Source organism: Vipera berus (genome assembly GCF_964194415.1).
Source record: "Vipera berus genome assembly, chromosome: 1".
Classification (NCBI taxonomy): domain Eukaryota; kingdom Metazoa; phylum Chordata; class Lepidosauria; order Squamata; family Viperidae; genus Vipera; species Vipera berus.
In genome coordinates this window covers 306,897,024-306,920,470 of record NC_138202.1, presented here as the reverse complement: position 1 = coordinate 306,920,470, position 23,447 = coordinate 306,897,024, and the positions used below count along the sequence as shown (strand labels likewise).

At 36.9% G+C, this 23,447-nt stretch overlaps 2 protein-coding genes across 4 annotated transcripts in view; one reads left to right on the top strand and one right to left on the bottom strand.

Moving 5' to 3' along the window:
• The window catches only part of NVL (nuclear VCP like), a 66,276-nt gene extending 51,768 nt beyond the window's left edge, over positions 1 to 14,508 (bottom strand). Inside the window, exons 1-11 of the mRNA XM_081332937.1 lie at positions 14,153 to 14,508; positions 10,410 to 10,483; positions 9,728 to 9,780; positions 9,247 to 9,337; positions 8,092 to 8,140; positions 6,595 to 6,870; positions 5,065 to 5,191; positions 4,814 to 4,890; positions 3,704 to 3,838; positions 2,720 to 2,821; positions 1,010 to 1,127 (exon numbers count right to left, since the gene is read on the bottom strand). Of these exons, the coding sequence (XP_081189063.1) occupies positions 1,010 to 1,127; positions 2,720 to 2,821; positions 3,704 to 3,838; positions 4,814 to 4,890; positions 5,065 to 5,191; positions 6,595 to 6,870; positions 8,092 to 8,140; positions 9,247 to 9,337; positions 9,728 to 9,780; positions 10,410 to 10,483; positions 14,153 to 14,218 (1,168 nt within the window). The 5' untranslated portion in view covers positions 14,219 to 14,508. The remainder of the gene's footprint in view (positions 1 to 1,009; positions 1,128 to 2,719; positions 2,822 to 3,703; positions 3,839 to 4,813; positions 4,891 to 5,064; positions 5,192 to 6,594; positions 6,871 to 8,091; positions 8,141 to 9,246; positions 9,338 to 9,727; positions 9,781 to 10,409; positions 10,484 to 14,152) is intronic.
• A 63-nt stretch (positions 14,509 to 14,571) lies between these two features.
• Positions 14,572 to 22,551, top strand: CNIH4 (cornichon family member 4). 3 transcript variants are annotated; one of them, XM_081332955.1, is made up of 6 exons: positions 15,434 to 15,572; positions 15,658 to 15,732; positions 18,442 to 18,510; positions 20,313 to 20,425; positions 21,615 to 21,755; positions 22,163 to 22,551. In XM_081332955.1, the coding sequence occupies exons 4-6, from the start codon at positions 20,358 to 20,360 to the stop codon at positions 22,188 to 22,190; spliced, it is 237 nt and encodes a 78-aa protein (XP_081189081.1). In that variant the 5' UTR covers positions 15,434 to 15,572; positions 15,658 to 15,732; positions 18,442 to 18,510; positions 20,313 to 20,357; the 3' UTR covers positions 22,191 to 22,551. The 3 variants fall into 3 exon arrangements, with proteins under 3 accessions (XP_081189079.1, XP_081189081.1, XP_081189080.1); XM_081332953.1 differs by lacking the exons at positions 15,434 to 15,572; positions 15,658 to 15,732 and adding an exon at positions 14,572 to 14,852; XM_081332954.1 differs by having other exon boundaries at positions 15,505 to 15,732.
• The last annotated feature ends 896 nt before the right edge of the window (positions 22,552 to 23,447 follow it).

The window sequence follows — 23,447 nt, the reverse complement described above, 5'->3', positions numbered from 1 at the left end:
TCTCCACTGAAATGGGATTCTAGACAAATTAAGATATTAATCTATCCCAATTCCACAAAGGAAGTATCAAATAATAATAATAAGTAAGTTGGAAGGGACCTTGGAGGTCATCTAGTCCAACCCCCTGCTCAGGCAGGAAACCCTATACCATTTCAGGCAAATGGCTGTCCAGTCTCCTCTTAAAAACTTCCAGTGTTGGAGCATTCACCACTTCTGGAGGCAGGTTGTTCCACTGGTTAAACTTTCTGACAATTAACAATTGTTAATTGTCAGGAAGTTTCTCCTTAGTTCTAGGTTGCTTCTCTCCTTGACTAGTTTCAATCCGTTGCTTCTTGTCCTGCTTTCAGGTGCTTTGGAGAATAGCTTGACTCCCTCTTCTTTGTGGCAGCCCCTGAGATATTGGAACACTGCTATCATGTCACCCCTCATCCTTCTCTTCGTTAAACTACACATACCCAATTCCAGCAACTGTTCCCTATATGTTTTAGCCTCCAGTCCCCCAATCATCTTTGTTGCCCTTCTCTGTACCCTTTCTAGAATCTCAACATCTTTTTTACATCGTGGTGACCAAAACTGGATGCAGTATTCCAGGTGTGGCCTTACCAAGGCATTGTAAAGTGGTATTAGTACTTCATGTGATCTTGATTTTATCCCTCTGTTAATGCAGCCTAGCACTGTGTTGGCTTTTTTGGCAGCTGCAGCACACTGCTGGCTCATATTGAAGTGATTCGTCTACTAGGACTCCGAGATCCCTCTCACAGTTACTACTATTGAGCAAGGTACCATCTATACTATACCTGTGCATTTGATTTTTCCTGCCTAAATCATTAAAGCCAGGAGTCTCACCAGATCAGCACAACTACAATATTTTATGAGCTTCCCAGCAATGTTCTGTATCAATCAGATTCAGTATTGATAACCTTGTGAATGCAGAGGCCTTTATCTTATTGTTGAAACCAATTGATGGAGAAGTAAATAACAATTTACTTTAAAGAATTAAAACACAGACCATCCATGCAACTCAGAAGTTGGGCTACAATTCTGCGCTCCATGTCCTTTGAAGCTATTTCTCTTTTTGGTGTGATAGCATCAATTTCATCTATGAAGAGGATGCATGGTGCATTGGTCTAGAAATATAAGACAAATACTCCATCAGTATAAGCCCAGAAATTATATAAATTGAAGCATGCTATGGTTTTCATTTTATAATTTTAAAATATACATTCACTGAGAAATTGACTTTTAGAATCTGAACCAAGATTTCATCACATATGTATTGGACATCAAACCTCAATTATTTCCCCATGCTAGAGAAAAAGATCTGCATAATGTTTCTATGTTATACGTATTTGAGGGGTGTGGAAAATGATATTCTGCACATGAAAGAAAATATCTTACTGTGCTCCTTTCTTCCTACTGCCATTCTTACCCTTCTTTATACTTAATTTTTGTCAAATCATTCTGTAAATAGTTTTGCCATGAACAGCAAATAATTAAATTTGAAAACAAGATGAAATATTTGAAATAATGGAGTTAGCAATTACTTTTTTTGACAAAATTTTTTGTCATCTATCAATGATTTAGCAGTCTAGCATAATTAAAATATGAATGTCTGCACTCTGGAAATCACTTTTCTGTATTTTTTCCTATTAGTTTACAAGGCATATTGCTATATGTATCCATGGCATAATATTATAAAACATATTCTCAACTGTGCAACAATTGTGCCACCTAGCTAGCCTGTTCAAGAGAAAATCTTCTATAGGAAAGGACCTATAATTTAAGTACAGGTCAACTAACTACAATATAAATTATTTTTTCCCACTAATAAATAAAATTACTTATAAAGAAAGACAGGAAGTTTTTATATATTTGTTAAGTGACATAGTTATCAAAAAAGTTTTCTTAAATGAATGCAATACTAGATGGCTAACTGCCTAATGGTTTGCCTATCTGCACCCAAAGAGGATAAAATGGGGGCAGTCTTGAATCTCCTTTGTTGACCAAAAAAGAGAAAGAAAAAAAAACAGGAAAAAAGAAACAAATCCACATAAAAACAAAAATGCCATTTGGGTTAAACAAAATGGCATAGTTCAGTCTCTCCCAAGTAGTTGGACTAAAATTCTCATTCCAGCCAACAGAACAAGGATATGAATTGTAGCATAACACACATCTGAAGCGCCAGGTGTAAAAAAGTTTATCTGTAGACAGTCCCAATTCACTAGGCATTTATTATATTTTTGCATTCACCCAATAAAAATCTTTTCTGAGAGGATTACACAATCTGTAAAAAAACCCATAATATGACTCATGTCTACAGAACAGCAAGCTGAAGAAAATGAAATATTTAGTGATTTCTATCCAAGAATAATAAAAAAAATACTAAATTTAAAACTGAAATCCAAAACTGTGTGAACAAACGTCAAGTTACATCCATTGTGTGATGACAGGCAATCTAAGCGTAGTTTTATGCTGAAGTTAAAAATAATACACTTATGCGGCGATATCCTTATTCGAGAAAGATTCTATATTCAAGGAACAAAAAGGTGAAATAGGGAAGGAATAAAAATGAATTAGAATCTATGATATGCCAGCTATGATACAATGTTAAACCTTGCTTAATAATTTCTTCTCTCATACTCATATTTGGCCATATTCATAATGAAGATGCCAGAAGACGGATGAAGTAATAAAATACTTATTATTTTGAGGGTCTTACAACAGCTTGATCAAAGAGCTCCCTTAATTTCTGTTCAGAATCACCAGACACTCCAGAAACAATCTCAGTTGCAGCCACTTTGAGTATTGGTAATTCAAGTTCCTAGAATAAAAAGAAAAGAAAACAAACGAACAGATTTAATCTAGGTCAGAGGTAGGCAACCTCGGCTCTTTTATGACTCATGGACTTCAACTCCCAGAATTCCTGAGTCAGGAATTCTGGGAGTTAAAGTCCATGAGTCATAAAAGAGCCGAGGTTGCCTACTCCTGATCTAGGTAAAAACATTTAGCAAGATTCGGGCTAAACCAGGGGTGTCAAACTCAATTTCATTGAGGGCCGCATCAGCATTGCGGTTGCCCTCAGGGGGCCGGGTGGGTATGGTCAGGGTGGGTGTGGCCTACTGGGTGGGCGTGGCTAGAGTGTGTATGGCCTACTGGGTGAGCATGGCCAGCTCTACATCATTCACATCAAGGGTGCCTATGGGGGCCTGGGCAGGAGTGGGACAGATCTGAGGGTCTCTGGCAGAAGGAGGGTCTCTGGGCCAGGGCCAAGGCAGTGGGGGCCGTTCCTTCACTGTTTCCAGGATGGCTTCGCGGGCCACATGAAACCACTTCACAGGCCGGATCTGCCCCCCGGGCCTTGTGTTTGACATATCTGGGCTAAACAGAAGAAAAATGAATAGTGGGAAAAATGGGATCAGGGGTCACATTCTGTTCCAGCAGGCAATGATCAAAAAGGCATTTGCCTTGCAAACATTTACCCTGAAGGTCCTGCTTTGTTCAATAAGATACCACAGACAAGGGAGAGCCCTCAGATTGCAACCTTGTGACTTTCCAGGGGGCCCAACATGCAGGGAAGAAGACTGAATTTGTCCCTGGAAGAAGTAGCATTTTAAAAAGACAAACTTGTCTGAAATTTAACATTTTAAATAATGAACATGGTTTACAACAGAGAAAGGAAAAGTAATTGCTCTAACAATCTCACCCCAGCAATTGCTTGCGCTAGTAATGTCTTCCCACACCCTGGAGGTCCGTGCAAAAGAAATCCTCGAGGAGGAACAGCTCCTAAATGAGTGTACACTTCAGGATGGCGGATATGTATCAACATCTTACATATCTCCTAAAATAAAAACGGCAATGTTGAAATAAAATTAATTTGACTGCCATCATTTGCTGCTCTGCTTTTAGATTCCAAATCAGGATATGTAGGGAAATGGTTACATGGATTTGTTGATTACGCTGGATATCGTCTATCATTGTCAATGGAATCTTAATCTCAACTTCTGTCCCTATTTTGCATGAGGGTAAGTTGTAAGACAGTTGTAGCTCTAATGATCCTCGAGAGAATGTGGAATTCAGTCCTAGCAATTTCAAAAATAAACACTGCAGAATGAACAGGAGTCAGGTTAATGAAGGAATGCTTGTAGTTTTGCTGAATAGACACTAACTGCTACAAATGTTTTCTTTTTCTTTTAACAAGTACCGGTATATTTATCTGTATTGATGAATCTTCTCTTATTCATGAGCTCAATAACACATATTTTGCTTTGTAAATTGGACTTGAGAGTTTTGTTCAACAATCTATTTTACTTTTTCAAATAATCATACTGCTTATACATGAATGCTGATAAGAGAAAAGTGAGGTCTGATAAGAAATTTCAGCAAAAGTAATGAACAGACACGGTCACCAGAGTTGTTGTGACAGCAAAATTGTAATCCTAAAATCTGCCTACAATTTCATGAAACCTGCAGCTTTCATTTTGAAACTTAGCAGGTTTCTAGTTCTTAATGCTACAAAAGATAAGCTTGAAAGTTTATGAATGATGTATAATGCAATATTAACATCAAAAAAGATGGCCAATTAAGGATTAAGGAGGCCTGAGTTTCAATGCCCCTTCTAATTGGTAAAAACAGGAATATGAAACTAAGCAGGCTTGTTAAGATAACTGGATTTGATTTAACAAAGAATTATAATTGCTTTCCAACATAGCACACTTAGTACTCATCATTTTAAATTAGAGTTATGGTTAAAGCCTTCTAAACTTCACAGTGTTTCGGTTGAATTTTTTTAAAAAAGAGATTAGTTAAATCTAACCTTCAAAATCTCATCGTTGCTTCCTATATCCTCAAATGTTACTGAGGAAGTTTGCAGCTTTATTTCTCTTGATTTAACTGCAGAAAAATAAGAAAATATTAAATGAACAATCACAGCTGATTGGTTGTTTTAAACAGAAGAAAAACAGCCACAAACTTCATGAAGATTAAGCTGAACAAATTTTATACTGACCAACAGTGAAATATCATTTTGCATTTTTCCTATATAAATACAGACAAGCCATCTCTTACCTTTCTGCTGCTTCAAAACTGACTCTATTTCTTCATCTACGTTAGGAAATTCTACTTTTCTCCGTTTGTATTTTTTGCTCTTGGACTTCTTTCTCGCGGTCTCCAAAATGGAAATGTTTCCTGCATTCTACATCACAAAGAAAAGACTCTTGATATATTTTATCCAGCAAGATACAACGCAAAGGCTAGGCAATATAATGGAATTTTAAACTAAAATACAAAGAGCTCAGTGGTGGGATTCAAATATGTGAACAACCGGTTCTGTGTGTGGATGCCACTTCCAGAAGTCAATTCTGGGCCTGGGCAACAAAAAATTAGCTACTGGTTCTGCCAAAGTGGTGTGAACCAGCTGAAAGAGTTTCTGCGGCTGCCCTAGCACTTCCACTTTTTATGGCACACTTTCCCCTTCTTTTTATTCATGTTACTTTTTTAAAATATAGATATCTTTAAATCTCTGCCTAAATAGCTGCTATTACATGATGGCCACAGTTAAAAATATCTGGTAAAACTCATCATCCATTTTTAGATAAACCTCTCAGACTATTATTATTTTTTTTGGACCGAATCAGTTTTTTTTAAAATGAGTCCATTCTTAAAAATCTTGTAAAACTAAAAAAAAAACCAAATTTCATTTATTTCAGAGCGCTTTCAAGCCACTTTCTTTAACTTAAGCTTTTGTTATGTGAATTATTAGGTCCTGGTGCTACTGTTGTTTCAATAGTTTTACATCTATTGGAGGAATTAATTGTGGCTCCAAAGCCAACAGTTTTCCATTTTTATGAGAAACTGAAATAATGTAATAGCATTAGTATAGTTAGGGTAACAGATCTGAACACCATGTTCTTGTAAATCAGTGGAATAAAATTTAAAGAATTGGTCTCCTTTCATCTTATGAAATTAACACAGAGAAAAGTTTTATTAATCTTGCTAAGATCTCAGAAAATATTTAGTAAGGATTACTTATTAAATGGCATCATTTAGCTGATGGATACAATCCATGAGCTGGAAATTAAATGGATTGGATTTATCCTAATTCTCACATTTTGAACTGAAACCCAAAATATTACTAATATACCGTAGTTGTAGAGCAGTTATTTCATGTTAAGAATATGTGCATTTTTCTGGCTATTATCACCAATACCCCAAATTTATTAAGATATCAAGAATTATGAAACTTTTCCTCAGATGGTGCTGGTGAAAAAAAGAATTGTTACAGAACATTGGATAGATTTTTCATTTTATTTCAAACACTAGATTCTTGACCTGTGTGTTTTAATATCCATATTGATCCTTTTTTTGGCACAGGGGAAACAAAGGATTTTCAATCAATTTCATCACGTTACTAAGTTTTGTATCCCTCCCTATATCTTATTTTTAATGTTACAATACCACATTTTAAATATATTAGTATATATGTAATTCAATCTTTTTTCATATTCTCCTCATTTCTGTTTTTTAAAAGTTATTGTTGATATTGAGGCTTTTTGTATGGGATAATGGGAAAGGGCACAGAGACATTAAGAAAAATACCTCAGCTTTCTGCTTAATGTTATCACATTCTTCTTCTGCACAAAGATCAATAAAAAAGTTTTCCTCCTTTGGGCCTGGGGTCTTATCAATAAACCATCCACCTTCTGAAATTTTGGTCACTGATGGAGCTTGAGGAGAGGCAATAATATCTGATCTAGACATTGCTTGTGAAGGAGTGACAGACATCATTAAATCATTTTTAGGAGATGAAGGTAAAGAATCTGGATTTCCTTTCCGATATAAGGTTAACAAAGAGGTATTCATGTGATTTGAATGCTGAAAGAGAAATCATGTACAGATGTCAACAGGAGACTGACTTTTTCAAATGTAAATATTTTCAAAATCATGTTTATCATAAATAGAATATGAATTATAGACACAACAAATACTGTTGTACATTTTAAAAGCCATTTAATCACAATGATTCCTAAAATGCATTATTTAAAATTCAAAGACAGTCAAAAGCATAAAAACGAAAACTGGAACAAAGTAGAAGCAGACTCAGCATTGAAAACATCCTAGAAACATGTCACTTACGAAAAGTCCAGCTAGAAATTAAGTTTGAGGTTCCAATAATCTTAGGATGCTCATTCCCAATACTGAAAGTCATCACTAATAGGAATGTATAGTTCTCCTAGCTCCACTATTCAGTACAGACTTTGCTTGTAAGTAGTCTCAGAATAATTTGCTTTAGGATGGCTGCAAACTGGAGTGTTAATTCTTGGCTAATTCTCACAAAATTTAGCATACTTAGTTTTCAGAAGCTGCAGAAACTGCACAAAATCATGCTCCAAAGCTGCTTCAATAACGAAGGCCTTGTGCAATTTGGAGCTTGAAGGTAAGTAGTATTCCCTAAGGAAGCTTTGCAAATGTCAGTGGTAGTGCTAGGGATAATGTCAAGGACTGGACTTCTGCTTCAAAAGCCTTAGTGCTGCCACTGAGTACCATTATATACTCAGGGGGTACCTGAGGGTGGATTCCCTGGAAGGCCTAGTGCAGGTCAAGTGCAAGTTGGGGGGAGGCAGCACAAATATGGGCTGGGCCTGAAGCATTATCAAATTATTTATTATTTTATTTCATTTTTATTTATAGGATTTATATGGCCGCCCAATCACTCTCAGTGACTCTGGGTGGCTTACAAACAATAAAACAAATATACGGGCCTCCCAGGGACTGCACCATCCTGAGGCACCCCATGCTCCACTTAATGACCTGTGCAGTCTTAATGACTACAGCTGGGAGAGCCAGAATCATGACTGTTGAGCGAAATGATCACATGCATGTCTTGCTTAACAACCACTATGACTTATGCCCCAAATCTGGGCTCATTTGTTGTTTTGAGGTCTAGCTGTAGTTGTGTAAGTCCCACAATTGGCTTGATCAAGATTAAAAAAACAAAGAACCCGCCAGTGCATACATTTGTTTTCAGAATTATAAATACAGATTTTAAACAACTAACTGTTATTACTAGTGGCTCATGTAAGCAATCACACTTACAGGATGTTCAGAATCAGTATCAGAAGTATCCAGGCTGGTCTCTGAATCACTTTTGGAGAGAGAAAATTAAAAATAAAGATTCTCGTATACATTTTTTTAAAGCAGAACTGTTTGCATCTCCCTTAAATCAACTCATATTGTGAATGAAGAATGCACTGTTTTTTTTTAAATGGTCTGTTCAAAAAGTTGCAATTTATTTCCCCTATATTATTGATGGTATATTAATATAATATGTAACCTTCTATTTCAAGAATCAGCTGCAATAGTTCCTAGTTTTTCGCGCCTAAGGAAGGAATGGTAGAAGTGCATAGTAGAAAATTAAAACTTTTAGTAAGATGTAGTGCTGTGTAAATTTTCCATAATTAAGCTTCAGATCCTTTCCCCTTTTTCCAAATATTATCAGCCTTCAATTCTTTATATTCATATTTTTGCTAATTCATATACTTTGTTACTACAGCTAGAAGCACATCAGAATTTACCTAAATGTAGGATTAGAAAAACACAAGTGCATATATAATGCTAGCCACAGTTACTCCAAAGCTAAAAATTAATTATATAAATACTTACATAAAAATAAAGAAGGGACAAAAGTATTCCTAACTGCCTAATATTTGCTTGCAAAGTGTATAGATTGCACTATATTAACTACCAAAAACATTTTGGAAGATCACCATGCATTTGAGGAAGTGCATTGTGTCTAAGGAAGTGTAAAGGTAAAGGTAAAGGTTCCCCCGCACATGCGTGCTAGTCGTTTCCAACTCTAGGGGCTGGTGCTCATCTCCATTTTAAAGCCGAAGAGCCAGTGCTTGTCCAAGGACGTCTCCGTGGTCATGTGGCCAGCATGACTAGACGCCAAAGGCGCACAGAATGCTGTTACCTTCCCACCGTAGTGGTCCCTATTTTTCTACTTGCGTTTTTACGTGCTTTCGAACTGCTAGGTTGGCAGAAGCTGGGACGAGTAACAGGCACTCACCCTGTTACGCAGGACTCGGTATTCGACCTGCCAACCTTCTGATCGACAAGCTCAGCGTCCTAACCCACTGAGCCACCGTGTCCCTTTATTAAGGAGGTGTACACAATAATAAATTGGTTAATCTTTAAAGTGCTGTAAAGCTATTCTGAAGGGTTTTTTTTACTATAGTAATTACAACTTACTTTTCATCCCTTTTTACTTTCTTTGTCAAATATTCATCTTCTAGAATGGCTGAATCTGTAGATTTTATCTCATCTTTGATTATCCCAATAACTAGAAAGAAAAATATATATGGAATTAATAATAACTTGCTCATATGTGAAACAAGAATCAAATTATATTTTGTACAGAATGCAACCAACAGCCAGCACTAGACAGATTAAAGATATTGGTCTTAAATTAAGAACACAATCTAAAATATTAAAGCTAGTGGTTCTCACATGACCAAGTTCATATACACCTTCTTTCTTTCTCTTTCTCCAAGATATTTTACATTACTTATATAAGCTAGCTTGCATGGCCTAATTTCATTTCAGCCTGAGTCCTTCGGGAGATAGGGCGGGATATAAGTCCCATTAATAAATAAATAAATAAATAAATAAATAAATAAATAAATAAACAAACAAACAAACAAATAAATAAATACAATATTAACAAACATACCTTTCTCAACCTGTATTCTAAAGGCATTTCTTTTTCTTCGTCCATAATCAGCACTGAAAATCAATTTTAAAAGCCACAGTGAATATTTCTTTGTATACCTCATTTTCATTGTAGAAGCCTAGTGCAAGCATCATAAGGAAAAGTAGCCTAATGCATAATTACCAATGCCAGAGTAAAAAAAAGACCAATAAATACATTCAAATACATATTAGAATAAATATTATATTATATTGTGTAAATTATACAGGTTTGGTCATCTGCAGCTTCTGCATGAAGAGATTAGACTAATCCTAAAATGAAAGAAGGATGTAAAGAACAAAAATGCATGAATTAGTATATAAACATGGTATAGCAAGAATGGTTTTAAAGGTACAGAGAGATGTAGTAAATAATTAGGGTTAGGGTTTTTGTTCTATTTCCCTTTCTCTTCTTTCATGCTTCTAATTTGTTTTGCTTGCTATTTATTCTTTATGTGTTTTGTATACTTATGCTTATCTCTCTGTTTGTATATCTGTACTGATTTCATTCTTGCAGCTACACAATGTAAGAAATAGAGAAGATCATTAAGCCCTGAGGTTTATACCTTTACAAGTTTGATTATTATGCCATTTATTATTATACATGCACTACTCCACAGGCCCTTTCATAGAAAATGTAAAGTATTAAATCTCTTACTACTCACCTATATATTTTCTGTAGTTCTGCTGCTAGAATTTCAGTGTTAACGTACTGGCCACATTTATTACTGCTTAGATACTGTAATAAATATAGCTAAGTTAGCATATTTAAAGATACATACAATTCTTTACAATATGAAAAATAGTATTAGCATAAAATCATATGTGAACAATTTAAAATAGATGCAGCACTGCAATTATCTACACTGGTTTTTAAAAGCAAAGAGATTAAAGTAGAATCTTAATTTACCAGATCCCCATTTAGCAGATTTTGATTGCAAGATCACGTTTTTGTCCAGATAATGGACAATTAAGTGTATATTAATTTTGCAACATCATGAGAATTAAATGATGCAAATAATATCAAATTGCCACAGACAACTTTTTGCATGTAACAGTATTCAAGAATAACAAACAGCATTTCCTTCAAATGTTTCTTTATGAGTTTTCAAAGGCAAACCAGAATATTTCATTGTAAATAAATCTAGTGAAGGATGGCCATACTGATTTTTCTTTTTCTTTTCAAATTACTGAGCTCTCTGAGTGAGCAAATTAGTAGAATTTGGCAGGACAAGCAAGTGAACAAAGGAAGAGTAGAAAGAACAGAATGGAAGAATCAAGGAAGAGGAGACTGCTAACTGAAAGTTTCTGCCGTTTCCTAAGAGTTGTGAATGCACATTATGCGACTAAATGGTAATTGTTTGCCTGGAGCATTGCTTGCTGTTGACCTAGTCAGGATACAGCATCAGAGGAGTATATATAAGGAATCAACCTCCTTTCTAACAGGAAAGTGACTTTTGTTACTGTCTGTTCATCAAAAGAACATGGAGATGGTGAAATAGAGTATAGGGGGGAAAAACCAGGAAGAACTGGAAGACTTAACGCAGGCAGGTAAGTGTGACAGCAGGCATTACTGAAATTTGATAGGATGAAAGTCAGAGGTGGGATCAAAGAACTAAAGAATATAATTTATTCAGAAAGAATAAATAAAATAGTAGGAATGGCATTATAGATGAAATAAATAGATGCATGTATTGAGGTGCAACAGTAAGATTCCAGTCCTTCCTTTGGGTAAGAGTTCAAGTGGAAACAATAATCACATCCCCAAGAATAGTATCTTAATTTACTTGTGAAGCAAAAAAAACTAAATCCAATATTATGGAATATGTAATTAACCTTCTACATTTTAATAATTCAAAAACCAATTTGCTGAAGTAATCTTCTGAAATTTGATTACTTCAAGATATGACACAGAACAATACCTCAGCTTTAAATGACATTGTCAGGGACTAAGATAACACTATCCATAACTCATACATTGTGCTAAACCAGTTTGTGAAATAAATAACAACTGATTGCGCTTCCACAAGGTTAAAACCTAATTGTCCCCGTTTAGCAGCTATTTGAAGATATGGCACTAAAAAACTAACTTTACAAGTGTCTCAGTATTGTATCCCTATGGTCACATTATTGAGATTTGGTTCCTTTCTAACCAATGAGTAATTATGACCATTACAACATCCCATGGTCATGTGATCAAGATTTGGTTGTTTCATAACCAATAAGTGATTATGACTGTTGCAGGTCCCTTAGTCATGGCTCACTTTTGGCAAGCTGAGTCAATAGAAAAACTGGCAGTAAAATTGCAAATCAGGGTTATGTGATATCTTGCTTAACAACTGTGGCAGAAATGAGATTGTAACTCCATCAGGGTCATGTAATGTCTCACTTAATAACCATGTCACTTAGGAGTTGCCAGTCCCAATTGTAGGAGGACCACCTGTATTATGGCTATATTTACATGATGCACTTTGTCTTCTCCCCTCAAAAAGCTAAAGCCTTATATACTCTTTATTAAAATATCAAACCTGGAACTGATGCCATGTTGGCATTACATAAAGCAGAATTTATAATGAAGCCAAACACCAAATTTTTGATCCTGTCTAAGTGTTTGAGGAGTCTTGACTAATAGAGGGTGGGGTTGCTGTTAACTGGTTATTAACCAGTCCTTTAACCTAATATGTACAAATAAGAGCAGCTCTTTCAAATCAACTCAATGCAACGCCCATCTTAGCCAACATTTCATTTGTCATGGTTGCCAGAATACTACTTATGGAGTGCTCACAAATGGAATTTGGAAGCATGTTAATCCTACTCTGAGGAAAAATTAACAACCCATAATAAGCCTATTCCTCATGAATGTATTCAAACCCTTTAAAAGCCTTCCTAGTTTGGGAAACCTTTCAGATAGTCATTCACACCTTTGTCACCTTGCAACTTGACTTCTGCAAAGTGCTCTACCCTTGAAAATCATACAAATGCTTTGGTCAGAATACGGCAGCACAAGCACTGATGGGGATGCTATGATATTTATTTATTTTTATTTATTTTAATTCCATTTATATCCCGCCCTTCTCCGAAGACTCAGGGCGGCTTACAAGCTTAGCAGTAGCCTTCATTCTATGTATATGCCTGCTTATTAGGGCTTACACACACACACCCCCCAAGCGGCATTATTACAAAGTCAGCTTATTGCCCCCAACAATCTGGGTCCTCATTTTACCTACCTCGGAAGGATGGAAGGCTGAGTCAACCTTGAGCCTGGTGGGACTCGAACCTGCACTAATTGCAGGCAGCTGGTGTTACTTAAGGAGGCATTAGCCCACTGCTCCACCAAGGATATGTCCATGTAACATTTTTGCATTGTGAGCTGCACTGCTTGTCAGTTTGCTCCTAAGCACAGTTGAAAGTGCTGGTCATTATCTATAAAACTCAGTACAGATACTCCCTCTATTTATAACCATCCATTTAGTGACCATTCAGAGTTACAACACTGAAAAAGTGACTTATGACAGTTTTACTTATAACCACTGCAGCATCCCTATAGTCATGTGCAGGGCTTTTTTTGTCATAGAACGCTCAGAATGGAGTTCCGGCACCTTTTTTTGGATGGAACCTTGTAGTGTAGGCAAGGCGGGTTGAATGACATGTGTGAGTTCCGGCACCTTTTTCTTTTACAAAAAAAGCACTGGTCATGTGATCAAATTCAGCTGTTTGGAAACTGGTTGCCATGTCCTGGGGTAGCTTTTGCAACTTTCTGACAAGCAAAGGTCAATGGCAGTGCCAGATTCGCTTAACAACCATGTTACTACCTTAATAACAGTGATTCACTTAACAACTGTGGCAAGTAAAGTCATAAAATAAGGTAAAAACTCACTTAACATAAATTTCAATTGTGGCCATAAGTCGAGCATACCATAAGGTTCACTTACTTGAGGGATTCCTATCTCCTCTAGGCTACCTTCCAGTAGGGTTGGCTTCAGGTTCTTTCGCTTAAACAATGCCACGTATTGCGACCCCAGAAGTATACCTCTGTCACAGTGCTGGCCCTCTGGGATTACCGGGGGAGTCTCACCTACAGGTATTTCGGAGGGCCTTGAAGGCCTGGCTCTTTACCCAGATCTTTGGCTCGGAAGGACATGGGTGAGTTGCTGCCCGATTTTGCCATCCTTCCTCCTTTTTTAAATTATATTATTTTATAGTTTTCCGTGCTGTTTTGTGAACCGCCAATAGCACTGGGAGTATAAATTAAACTAACAGTTACACTCACGAGGAAACTTCTTCATTTCGTGTCCTAAGCCCGCTGTGAAAAAGAAGATGGGATTCAACCGTAGCCAGCCTCTTATATAGGAGCGGCTGCTCATCACGACAAAGCCAAATAGGAACGGAACAAGAACGGCGAAATCACCTGTTTAACTCGCTGTTTCAGTCTGGGATCCCCTCCAAAAGGGTGATTTCCTCCCCGATTCCGCATCGCAGTTTCCCACGTGCAAATTCCTCCCTTCTTTCAGGCAAAGTTTTTTCCGGACTAAAGTAGGACCCCAGCTAAGGCTGCCTTTAAAAACCCTAAATGTACTGGCAGCAGTGAGGTTTTTCAGGCCGCCTCACTAAACGACGGACAATGATTATCTAGGAGATAAATTGTCACGTTTTAATACAGAGGGGGAAAAATCGGCAGAAGGCAATTCCTTCGTATTTTCTACACAGGCACTTTCTTAGACGCCTAAAAAAAGAGTCTTAAGTCACAGAAGTCCCACGTTTTGTAGTTCTCTCGGATGTTCTTGGTCAATTTTACCCGTACTTTCTTTGGGTTTTCGAGAGAACGGGCGCCTCCTTTAGACGCCTAAAAAGAGGGACTTCAAGTCCCAGCGTGCTGTGCGAAGAAATCTTTTCCAAATAAATGTATACTAGGGACAAATATCACAGGAACTTGAAAGGAGAGGCGGAAGCTCTGCTCCGGCAGCCGCGAAAAAAGACTAGAGAGGCGGGGCGCTGTACGGCGGCCGAGAGGACGACAGGCCGGCTATTTCCGCAGCACGATGGAGTCGATGGTGTTCATTTTTTCGCTCATTGATTGCTGCGCCCTGATTTTCCTTTCCGTTTACTTTGTATCCTCTTCATTCGTTTGGGCGAGGGGGGGGGGAGTCTGGGAGCCCGAGAGCGATGGCGACCGGCTCTTCCGCTTTTTCCTCGGGTCTGCAGTTGAGATTCCTGGCTGAGGCGGGGGCGTTAATGGCGTTCTGGCTGGGGCAGGGGCAGGGGTAGCGGCGGCGGCGGCGTAGTAAGAGTGCGGGGCCCGGCAGCAACGGGCGTTGGTTGGGGAAAGCGAGAGAGAAGCGGCTTTTCGAGTAAGGTGGGTGAGAGGCTGAGCCTTAGGAGGCGCGACTGGAAGAAAGGCTGGGCTTCTCGGAGGGAGGGAGAGGAATGGGAAGGCAGGATCCATCTCAAAGGTGTACGGACTCTTAAAGCACGTTTTCCCTATGTCCAGAACCTGCACAGGTTGGGCGTGGCGTGTCCTGCTTCTTACTTAGCTAGACATATTGTCAAAAATACAACTGCACCAGCCTTTTACAAATCCCCATCCCCTAGCTCAGGGGTAGGCAACCTCGGCTCTTTTATGACTCATGGACTTCAACTCCCAGAATTCCTGAGTCAGCTATGCTGACTCAGGAATTCTGGGAGTTGAAGTCCATGAGTCATAAAAGAGCCGAGGTTGCCTACCCCTGCCCTAGCTATATTTTTTTTGCAGGGGGTTGATTGCGTGTGGTCGAGGTCTTGTAAAGAAGCAGGTTGAAGCCTTGTATTCTGCATTGGTTGCAGCGGACAAGGTGAACTTCTAAGAAGGGCAGTATTTAGAATGGCTATAGAAGAAAGATACAGTGCTTCATTCTCTTTTGATCATTTGTTCACTAGATTGTTTGATCTCCCGTTCAACTCTCTGGTTACATTCTGTTTGGATATGGCAAAAAGCCTGGCTCCTGCTTAAATGTAAGACTTATTTCCAGTGTATGTAATACACCCTCCTGTCTTAAAGTTTGCATAAACCCCAGTTACTGTGATATTGTGTAATGCATTCTTTGGAGTGTAAAGCTTATTGCTTTGTTGTCTGTTCTATTCAATGATACTTTTTAGTTTTCCATTTGAAGCAACATATTTCTAAAAATTGACCTCTGTTGATCTGATTGTGACAGATTAATTAATATGGATTAAGGTATGTAGAAGGGACGCGGTGGCTCAGTGGGTTAGGATGCTGAGCTTGTCGATCAGAAGGTCGGCAGTTTGGCGGGTCGAATCCCGAGTGCCGCGTAACAGAGCGCCTGTTACTCGTCCCAGCTTCTGCCAACCTAGCAGTTCGAAAGCACGTAAAAACGCAAGTAGAAAAATAGGGACCACTACGGTGGGAAGGTAACAGCGTTCTGTGCGCCTTTGGCGTCTAGTCATGCCGGCCACATGACCACAGAGATGTCCTCGGACAAGCGCTGGCTCTTCGGCTTTGAAACAGAGATGAGCACTGGCCCCTAGAGTCGGAAACGACTAGCACGCATGTGCGGGGGAACCTTTACCTTTACCTTTTAAGGTATGTAGAATTGCAATGAAGTTTCACAATACTGATAGATTTGTTTGCTTAGAATTAAATCTGTACCTTATGATCTTTACCATTCTGACTATTGTATAAACACTTTGGTGGTTATTTCATATAGGATATATGAAGAGACAGTTTTGAAACATATATTTTAAGATACCTTTCCAAGCACTTAAATTATCCTGAAAAGTCTAAAACTTTTTTATGTTGTCATTAGAAGACTGAATTTTCTAAAAGAAGCTCTTCAACAGATTTTTTTAATTTCATGAATAAAATTTTGCTACAGTTTATTTAGGAATTAGAAGATTTTGTAAAACTTTAAAAAGCAACAAAAGGTTACTTATAGTGTGGACTGGGCAGTCATAAAAATGTGTAGGTAAGCTTATCCATTTCTATAAAAAATATATATTACATATATACCAACATACTGTACATGTAGCAAAATTTGATATGCCAAAATATGGTGTGCATCATTTCATCTGTGAGGCAAAATACTATATAATACTATAATACTCTTTTATAATACTATAAATGCAGTCCTAGGATGCATTAACAGAGGGATAGAATCAAGATCACATGAAATATTAGACGTAATTTAATAATAAGGAAAAATTTCCTGACAGAACAATCAGTGGAACAACTTGCTTCCAGGCGTTATGGGTGCTCGAACACTGGAGGTTTTTAAGAAGAGACTGGACAACCATTAGTCTGAAATGATACAGAGTCTCCTGCTTGATCAGGCGGTTGGACTAGACCTCCAAGATCCCTTCCAGCTCTATTATTCTGCTAAATAAGTCTTAACACCAATTGACTTTGGTCTTAGGCAGCATATTTGATGGTGGCTTGTGTTAGGCTCCTGTTCCAAAATTTTAAAAGGATATCTCTGCTGTTGCTCAACATAAAATTCTAATAACCTGATTATGTATCAGAAAACCATAATTTCTTATGGAAATGGATAAGCTTACATATTACACCAGTCCACATTTTGCCCTGAAGTTTAAACCGTAGAAATTTTTGCTTTCAACAAAATGTTTCTTTGAACAGTATCAAACAGTGGGTTCAAATTGTGCTTGTTAGATTTTAAATAGCTCAGGTTCTCCAAATTCAGACATTAGCAAATTCTGGTTACTTTAAATCTTGAAGTAAATGTTTTAACTTTTTACTGCACAGCCAGTTGGCAATTGGCTTCCCAGTGCAATTCAAGGTATGGTTATCTATCAACCCCTCTATGGCATGGAACTTGGATATCTGAGGGACTGCTTATCTTCAGTTGTTTCTGCCCATAAAGTATGTTTCAGCAGAGTGGGTGCACTCTATTAAGGGGACTGAGGAAGTGTACCTTCTCTATCATAACTCCCACTGTCTGAAACAGCAACCCCTCAGAGGACGGCATTCTCTCTTAAGGTTCTTAAAAGCTCTTAAAATCTGGCTTTGGTCCCAGGCCTGGGATTAATGTGTTGTATTGGGTGTGTGTGTTTTGATTTGTGTCATTTTTAGATTGTTTTAGTCCAGGGTGTTTGTGTAGTTTTAGATCCCCCCCCCCGTTTTTATGGGGGCAATTGGTTTTGTACCCTCTTCAGAGTCCATTGGAGTTGGGTGGCTATAATAAAATAAATACATGATAAAAAGAAGGGGGGGAGAGAATTTGAACTCAAATATTGGTTTTGATAACGGGAAACTGTCTTAATGGGAGAGGGGCAACATCTGAATCAGATCAGTAAGTAGTGACTGTGCTTGTGCGCCAGCAGAAGTTCTACCATACTTAATCAAATTTTAAAGTGGTTATAAAGAACCAAACTCACAAAACAAGCTGCTTGGGAAATAATGAGTGATCAGTGTGTCCCTGCTACATCTATATTGTGCATATTACAGTTTGGAATTTGGGTGGCATTGAGTGAAGTCACTAACAGGTAGCAGGGGTATGGATTCTGCTGTTGTCTATATCTTTTGCAAAATGCTTTCTTTCTAGAAGTCCTAAGCTGGAGGCCTGCTTGCTGAGTTTTATACAAAATCTCCTTATGGTGCTATTTACAATGTGAACAAATAGTTTAATTCTTACTTAGAAGAGGCAGGGATATAGCTGACATAATAGTTGTTCTTATCTTGATCATCAGATAATTACACTATCAGATTTGGAATGTGATTACATTAATGCCAGATCTTGCTGCTCAAAACTAAATAAAGTAAGTTGTTTTTCTTTCTCTCTTTATTTTAAATGTTGTATTATTGTTAATACTGTAATGTAATAAATGCAAATATTGTACTATTGGCCTCAACTGTAAAATGTATGTTGCCAGAGAACGGCTTCTATGTTAGTTACTGATCTGAGGGATATTGTTAGTTTTCTCCTGGGGGGCTCCGTTTTGTTTAGTAAGTAGAATATGCTAACCAACATAGAGCAATGATAGGTTCTTTGGGGACATTGGCAATTCCTATCTCTAGGCATATAAGAATATATAGACTGTAGTTCTAGTACCATCTGAGAATAACTACTGTTATACTCAGTAAGATTAGCAAGCATAGGACTACTCTGATGGGAGTTGAACGGCATATTGTAATTATATGTAATTCATAAACTCACTAAAGAGTGCTTTTGACAAATGTCTTTTTAGAGCAGTGGTAGTTAACTTAGTTTCTTCAGAGATTTTGAATTAACCCATCAGCCTCATTACCAAAATATTGCGGAACTTGCAGTTCAAATTTATACCTAGCAGCAGATTGTTTGTACTGTGTAAGTTTTCAAAAAATATTATCTCCTTTCTGACTGACAACCATTTGTTTAGTGACTGTTCTAAGTTATAATGGCATTAAAAACAGTGACTTTCAACCTGTTCTTGCACTTATGATAGTTGCAGCATCCTCATGGTCATGATTAAAAATTGGGCACTTGGCAAATGGTATGTACTTACAACAGTTGCAGCATCCCGGGGTAATGGGATCACCATTCCCAGCTGGATTCTGACAGAGTTAATGGAGGAAGCCAGATTTGCTTAACAAACTGCATGATTTGACAACCATGGCAAAAAGTTCATGAAATTTGATGCTACTTACTTAACCACTTTACTTAGTCTTAAATCAAGGACTACCTGTATTGTTAATTCAGAGAGGGACAACAGTGAACCTAGAATTGCTTCCTTAGCATAGTTTTCTTAATACAAAAAATGCAAAAAACAAGAACTAATCTTATTTATTTAGATTATAGGCCTAATACTAGAATCTGAATTGTCTGCATGATAGTATTAGATTTTCAGACCAGCTTGTATTTATTACTCTCTCATTTTTTTCCTTCAGTGTTTCATATACTTTGCTGAATGCTGACTATGTATAATCTTCTCCACTTGCAGCATCCCAGTGTTTTATGTGTAGCGTGCTCTCAGAAGATATTCTTTTTTGCTTGCCTTTCCCTATTCTTATTTACTAGTTTATTGTCAGTCACATTTGAGCTGTTTGGAATAAGAAATCTTTATAAATTACTTTTTTAACCTTGTACGGATTAGAATCCATTGCTACCATATGCCAAATGTATATACTCACCCTTTTTATAGTACCAATTTGATGCAAGAATTCAGATTAATGGGTAGCAAATTCTGTCATGAAAAATAAAGCTAATTTGAAAATTAGGTCGAAATATATAAACCTGGTACTAGCATTTCAGTTTATCCAGACTTGTTGAATATATAGGATTTAAGTCGAAACTGTTGCTTGTTTGTATTCCTTATTGATCATATTAGAGAAATGCTGATCAGGTTCTCATAAAGTATTTCAAAATTTCTGATGGTATCCTAAAAAGAAATCCTTATTTTGTACATTGCTGCTTTGTAAATTACATTTGCAATTTATATCTGAAACATCTGGTTGAGATCAATTACTGATTCTTTTTAATGAAATAACAGTTTTGCAGACCTTGTCAGCTTGCTGGTAGAAGATTCCTGCAGAATCTTTATAATGATTTTTACTTTTTAAATTGTTTTAAAAATCTTTCTAGTGGGTGATCCCTGAACTGATTGGCCATACCATTGTCACTGTATTAATGCTTATTTCACTGCACTGGTTCATCTTCCTTCTCAATTTTCCTGTGGCAACGTGGAACATATACAGGTAAGACCATTATTTTGGTGACTTAAGAATTACATGATGTTGCTCATATTGTTTTTCTCTTTTAATGAATATTTTTTATAAACACTGCCTTCTTCCATCACTTGCTAGTCCAGCCATGTCAGCAGGAAGTGATAGAAACATAATATTATTTTTCCTGTCTCATTGGATTTCAGCATGGATTTTGGATAACACCATACTAGACTTTACTTTTCCAAAGTATATGGGCACATTCTCACTACATTGTTGTTAAAAGTGTTGTTTAAAAACTGACTTTGAGCATGATCATGTGAAAATCTAGTGCATCATTGATCTTACTCAAAACTCATTTTTCACCCCATCCTGAGAAGTAAATAGTTTAAAGCCATTTTCATACTTTGCCAGGAGCAAGTATCATTTGATGGTGCAAAAATACCTAGTAATGTAATAATTAGAAGTTAAGCATTGAACCAGTACTGGAAATATTTAGATTCAGCTCTGCTCTTAGCTGTAAGTTATTGGAAGAACATGAACCAGTCTCTCAGCTCAACCTCGTTCATAGGGTGGTTTTGGATGGTAAAAACAATCCTGGGAAGGCAGGATATATGTAAATCTAACGAAGTACAGATCTTGAATATTCAGATGGCATGAACCAGTACTTTTGGAATTTTAGCAAAACTGCATGTTAATTTTAACATGGCAAATTTCAGACATTCATATTTATTGGAGAAAGCAGAGGCTGGCATCAGACTTGAAAGATCTTTTGATTAATGCCAGTAATGCACCTCCACTGCACAAAGGCATTTGTCTGTCCTGCTATTTACGGCTTCAAAGGCTTAGCAGACATGTATTGAACAGTTTTGGGATACATGTTGAATACAAAGGAAGTTGCAAAAGCAGGGTGTATTTGAGTAATGCTAGATGGAGCCCTGCAGAAATTGCTGAAAAATGTAGAAAAGAAGCAATTTCTGCTAGCATTGCTGCTTCTGGAATTTAAAACTTTTCAAATGAAGCTCAAATGATCTATTTTTGTTTCATTCTTCTGAAACCCTTATGCAACACTTTTAACATTATGATGTATTGTTGGAAAGAACTCAACCACCAATTCAGTTCACTTTATTTTGCATGTTTTGTCTTTTTTGATATGGAGATCATTAATCTATTGGGCTGGCACACAATTGGTAATAAAACATTTTTCCTGAAACCATTTCAGGTATATTATGGTTCCCAGTGGAAACATGGGAGTATTTGACCCTACAGAAATCCATAACAGAGGGCAGCTAAAATCACACATGAAGGAGGCCATGATAAAACTTGGTTTTCATCTCCTTTGTTTCTTCATGTATCTTTACAGGTAGGTCTCAAGGCTTGCATTTTGAGATTAGTAAAGCTATTCTTAAGATTCCTAATAAGTTTGTTATAATTTTAATGTGGTTTAACTCTTTGGAAGAGCCTTAGTGGAAGCAGTGTTATTTTTTATCATTGCAGTGTAATATAAAATACCCCAAACTGTTAATTTTCTGTTTATGCTACATTTTCTGCATCTGATGCAGATACTTTTTTAAACTATGACATCTAATTGATTATTTGCCACTTTACTTCAATAGGAACTGTAGTTTCATTGATTTTGAATTTTATTAAAAATACTCTTCTGTCCCTTTAGAAGCATTGATAAGTTTTGCTGACATGAATTTCAAAGAGCAATCAGTTTATTTCAAGCTCTACACCTTTTGACACGGTCTGTCTTTTCACTATTTATAGTATGATCCTGGCTTTAATAAATGACTGAAACTGAAATGGCAGTATTATGGTTGCCAAATTGATGTTACTCCATTGAAATACTATGAAGCCACGAGCAACTTGCAAGAAAATCAAGACCAGTGATGTCACGCAGTATATTTTTTCCTTTTTGAACAAAACATATTTTTGCTGTATTTTTAACATATAAAATATTTTAGAAACTACAATACTATGTTTTTGCAACTATTGTTTTGTTCTTTCTCAAATCCATTTTCTTACTGTATTTAATTCTTATGTAATGTAAAGATTTTGAAAGAATACTGGTTACTCAATGCAGCAGATTCACAGAGTGAAGCAACAGGTATAACAGTTTCATTGAAGGTTTTATCATATAAAAGGAAGCTTACCAGAGACGAATGACCAATGTTTTCTTTCCTATAGGCAACATTTTAAATATAGTTCATTTATGTGTTTAAACTGAAGGCTGAAGTATGTTCAGTGGCCAATCATTTCTCAGTTCAGTTCAGTGTTACCCTCCACGTGCACAACCAGTGTCCTTCAATTTAGACTGTTGAAATTCACTTCTAACATTCAGGTCACACATAGCTGTTATAATACTTTGTGAAGTGCTTTTTCAAACACCTTTTTTAATATATATATATATTTTCAGACTGTATATATGTTCATAGTTTGCATGTACCATAATGGTAGTAGGCCACATCCAAATTGGAGCTGTGCGTTATATCTGCGATCCCATTTGCTGTTGGACACTTGGTACTAATCAATTCAATAGAGTTTGCAATCTCAAACTACAGCCTATAGCCACTGGTTCAATAAACAGCCTGATTTTGCTTGCCTGTTTAAGGTACAAAAGATAGCAGCTGAAGATTTATGGGGATGGCTTTGTGCTCCAAGTGAGTAACTCATCTTCAGTCTGAGCAGTACCGGATCAATTCCCACAAGAATTCTTGCTGGATATTCATGGGTTTGAGCAGTTGTATGATCATGTGTGTATACATCTTAGAAAGGAAAGGAACTTCTGTTCCTTTCTAGTATGAAATAGAAGTCAAAGCTTATGAAGCTAAGAACTAATCAAATCCAGTTATTTATTTTGTTTATTGAACTGGAAAGAGGGAATACAAATATTTGTTAAGTGCTGTGCACCAACATGGAAAAGTTTAATTTAAAAAACTCCAATAGACAATCAGGAATTAATGTAGCTTGAATTGAACGATTTAAGATATGTTTAATATACTACATATAAAATAAAAAATTAATGTGCCCCATAAATAATTAGTAAAACCAG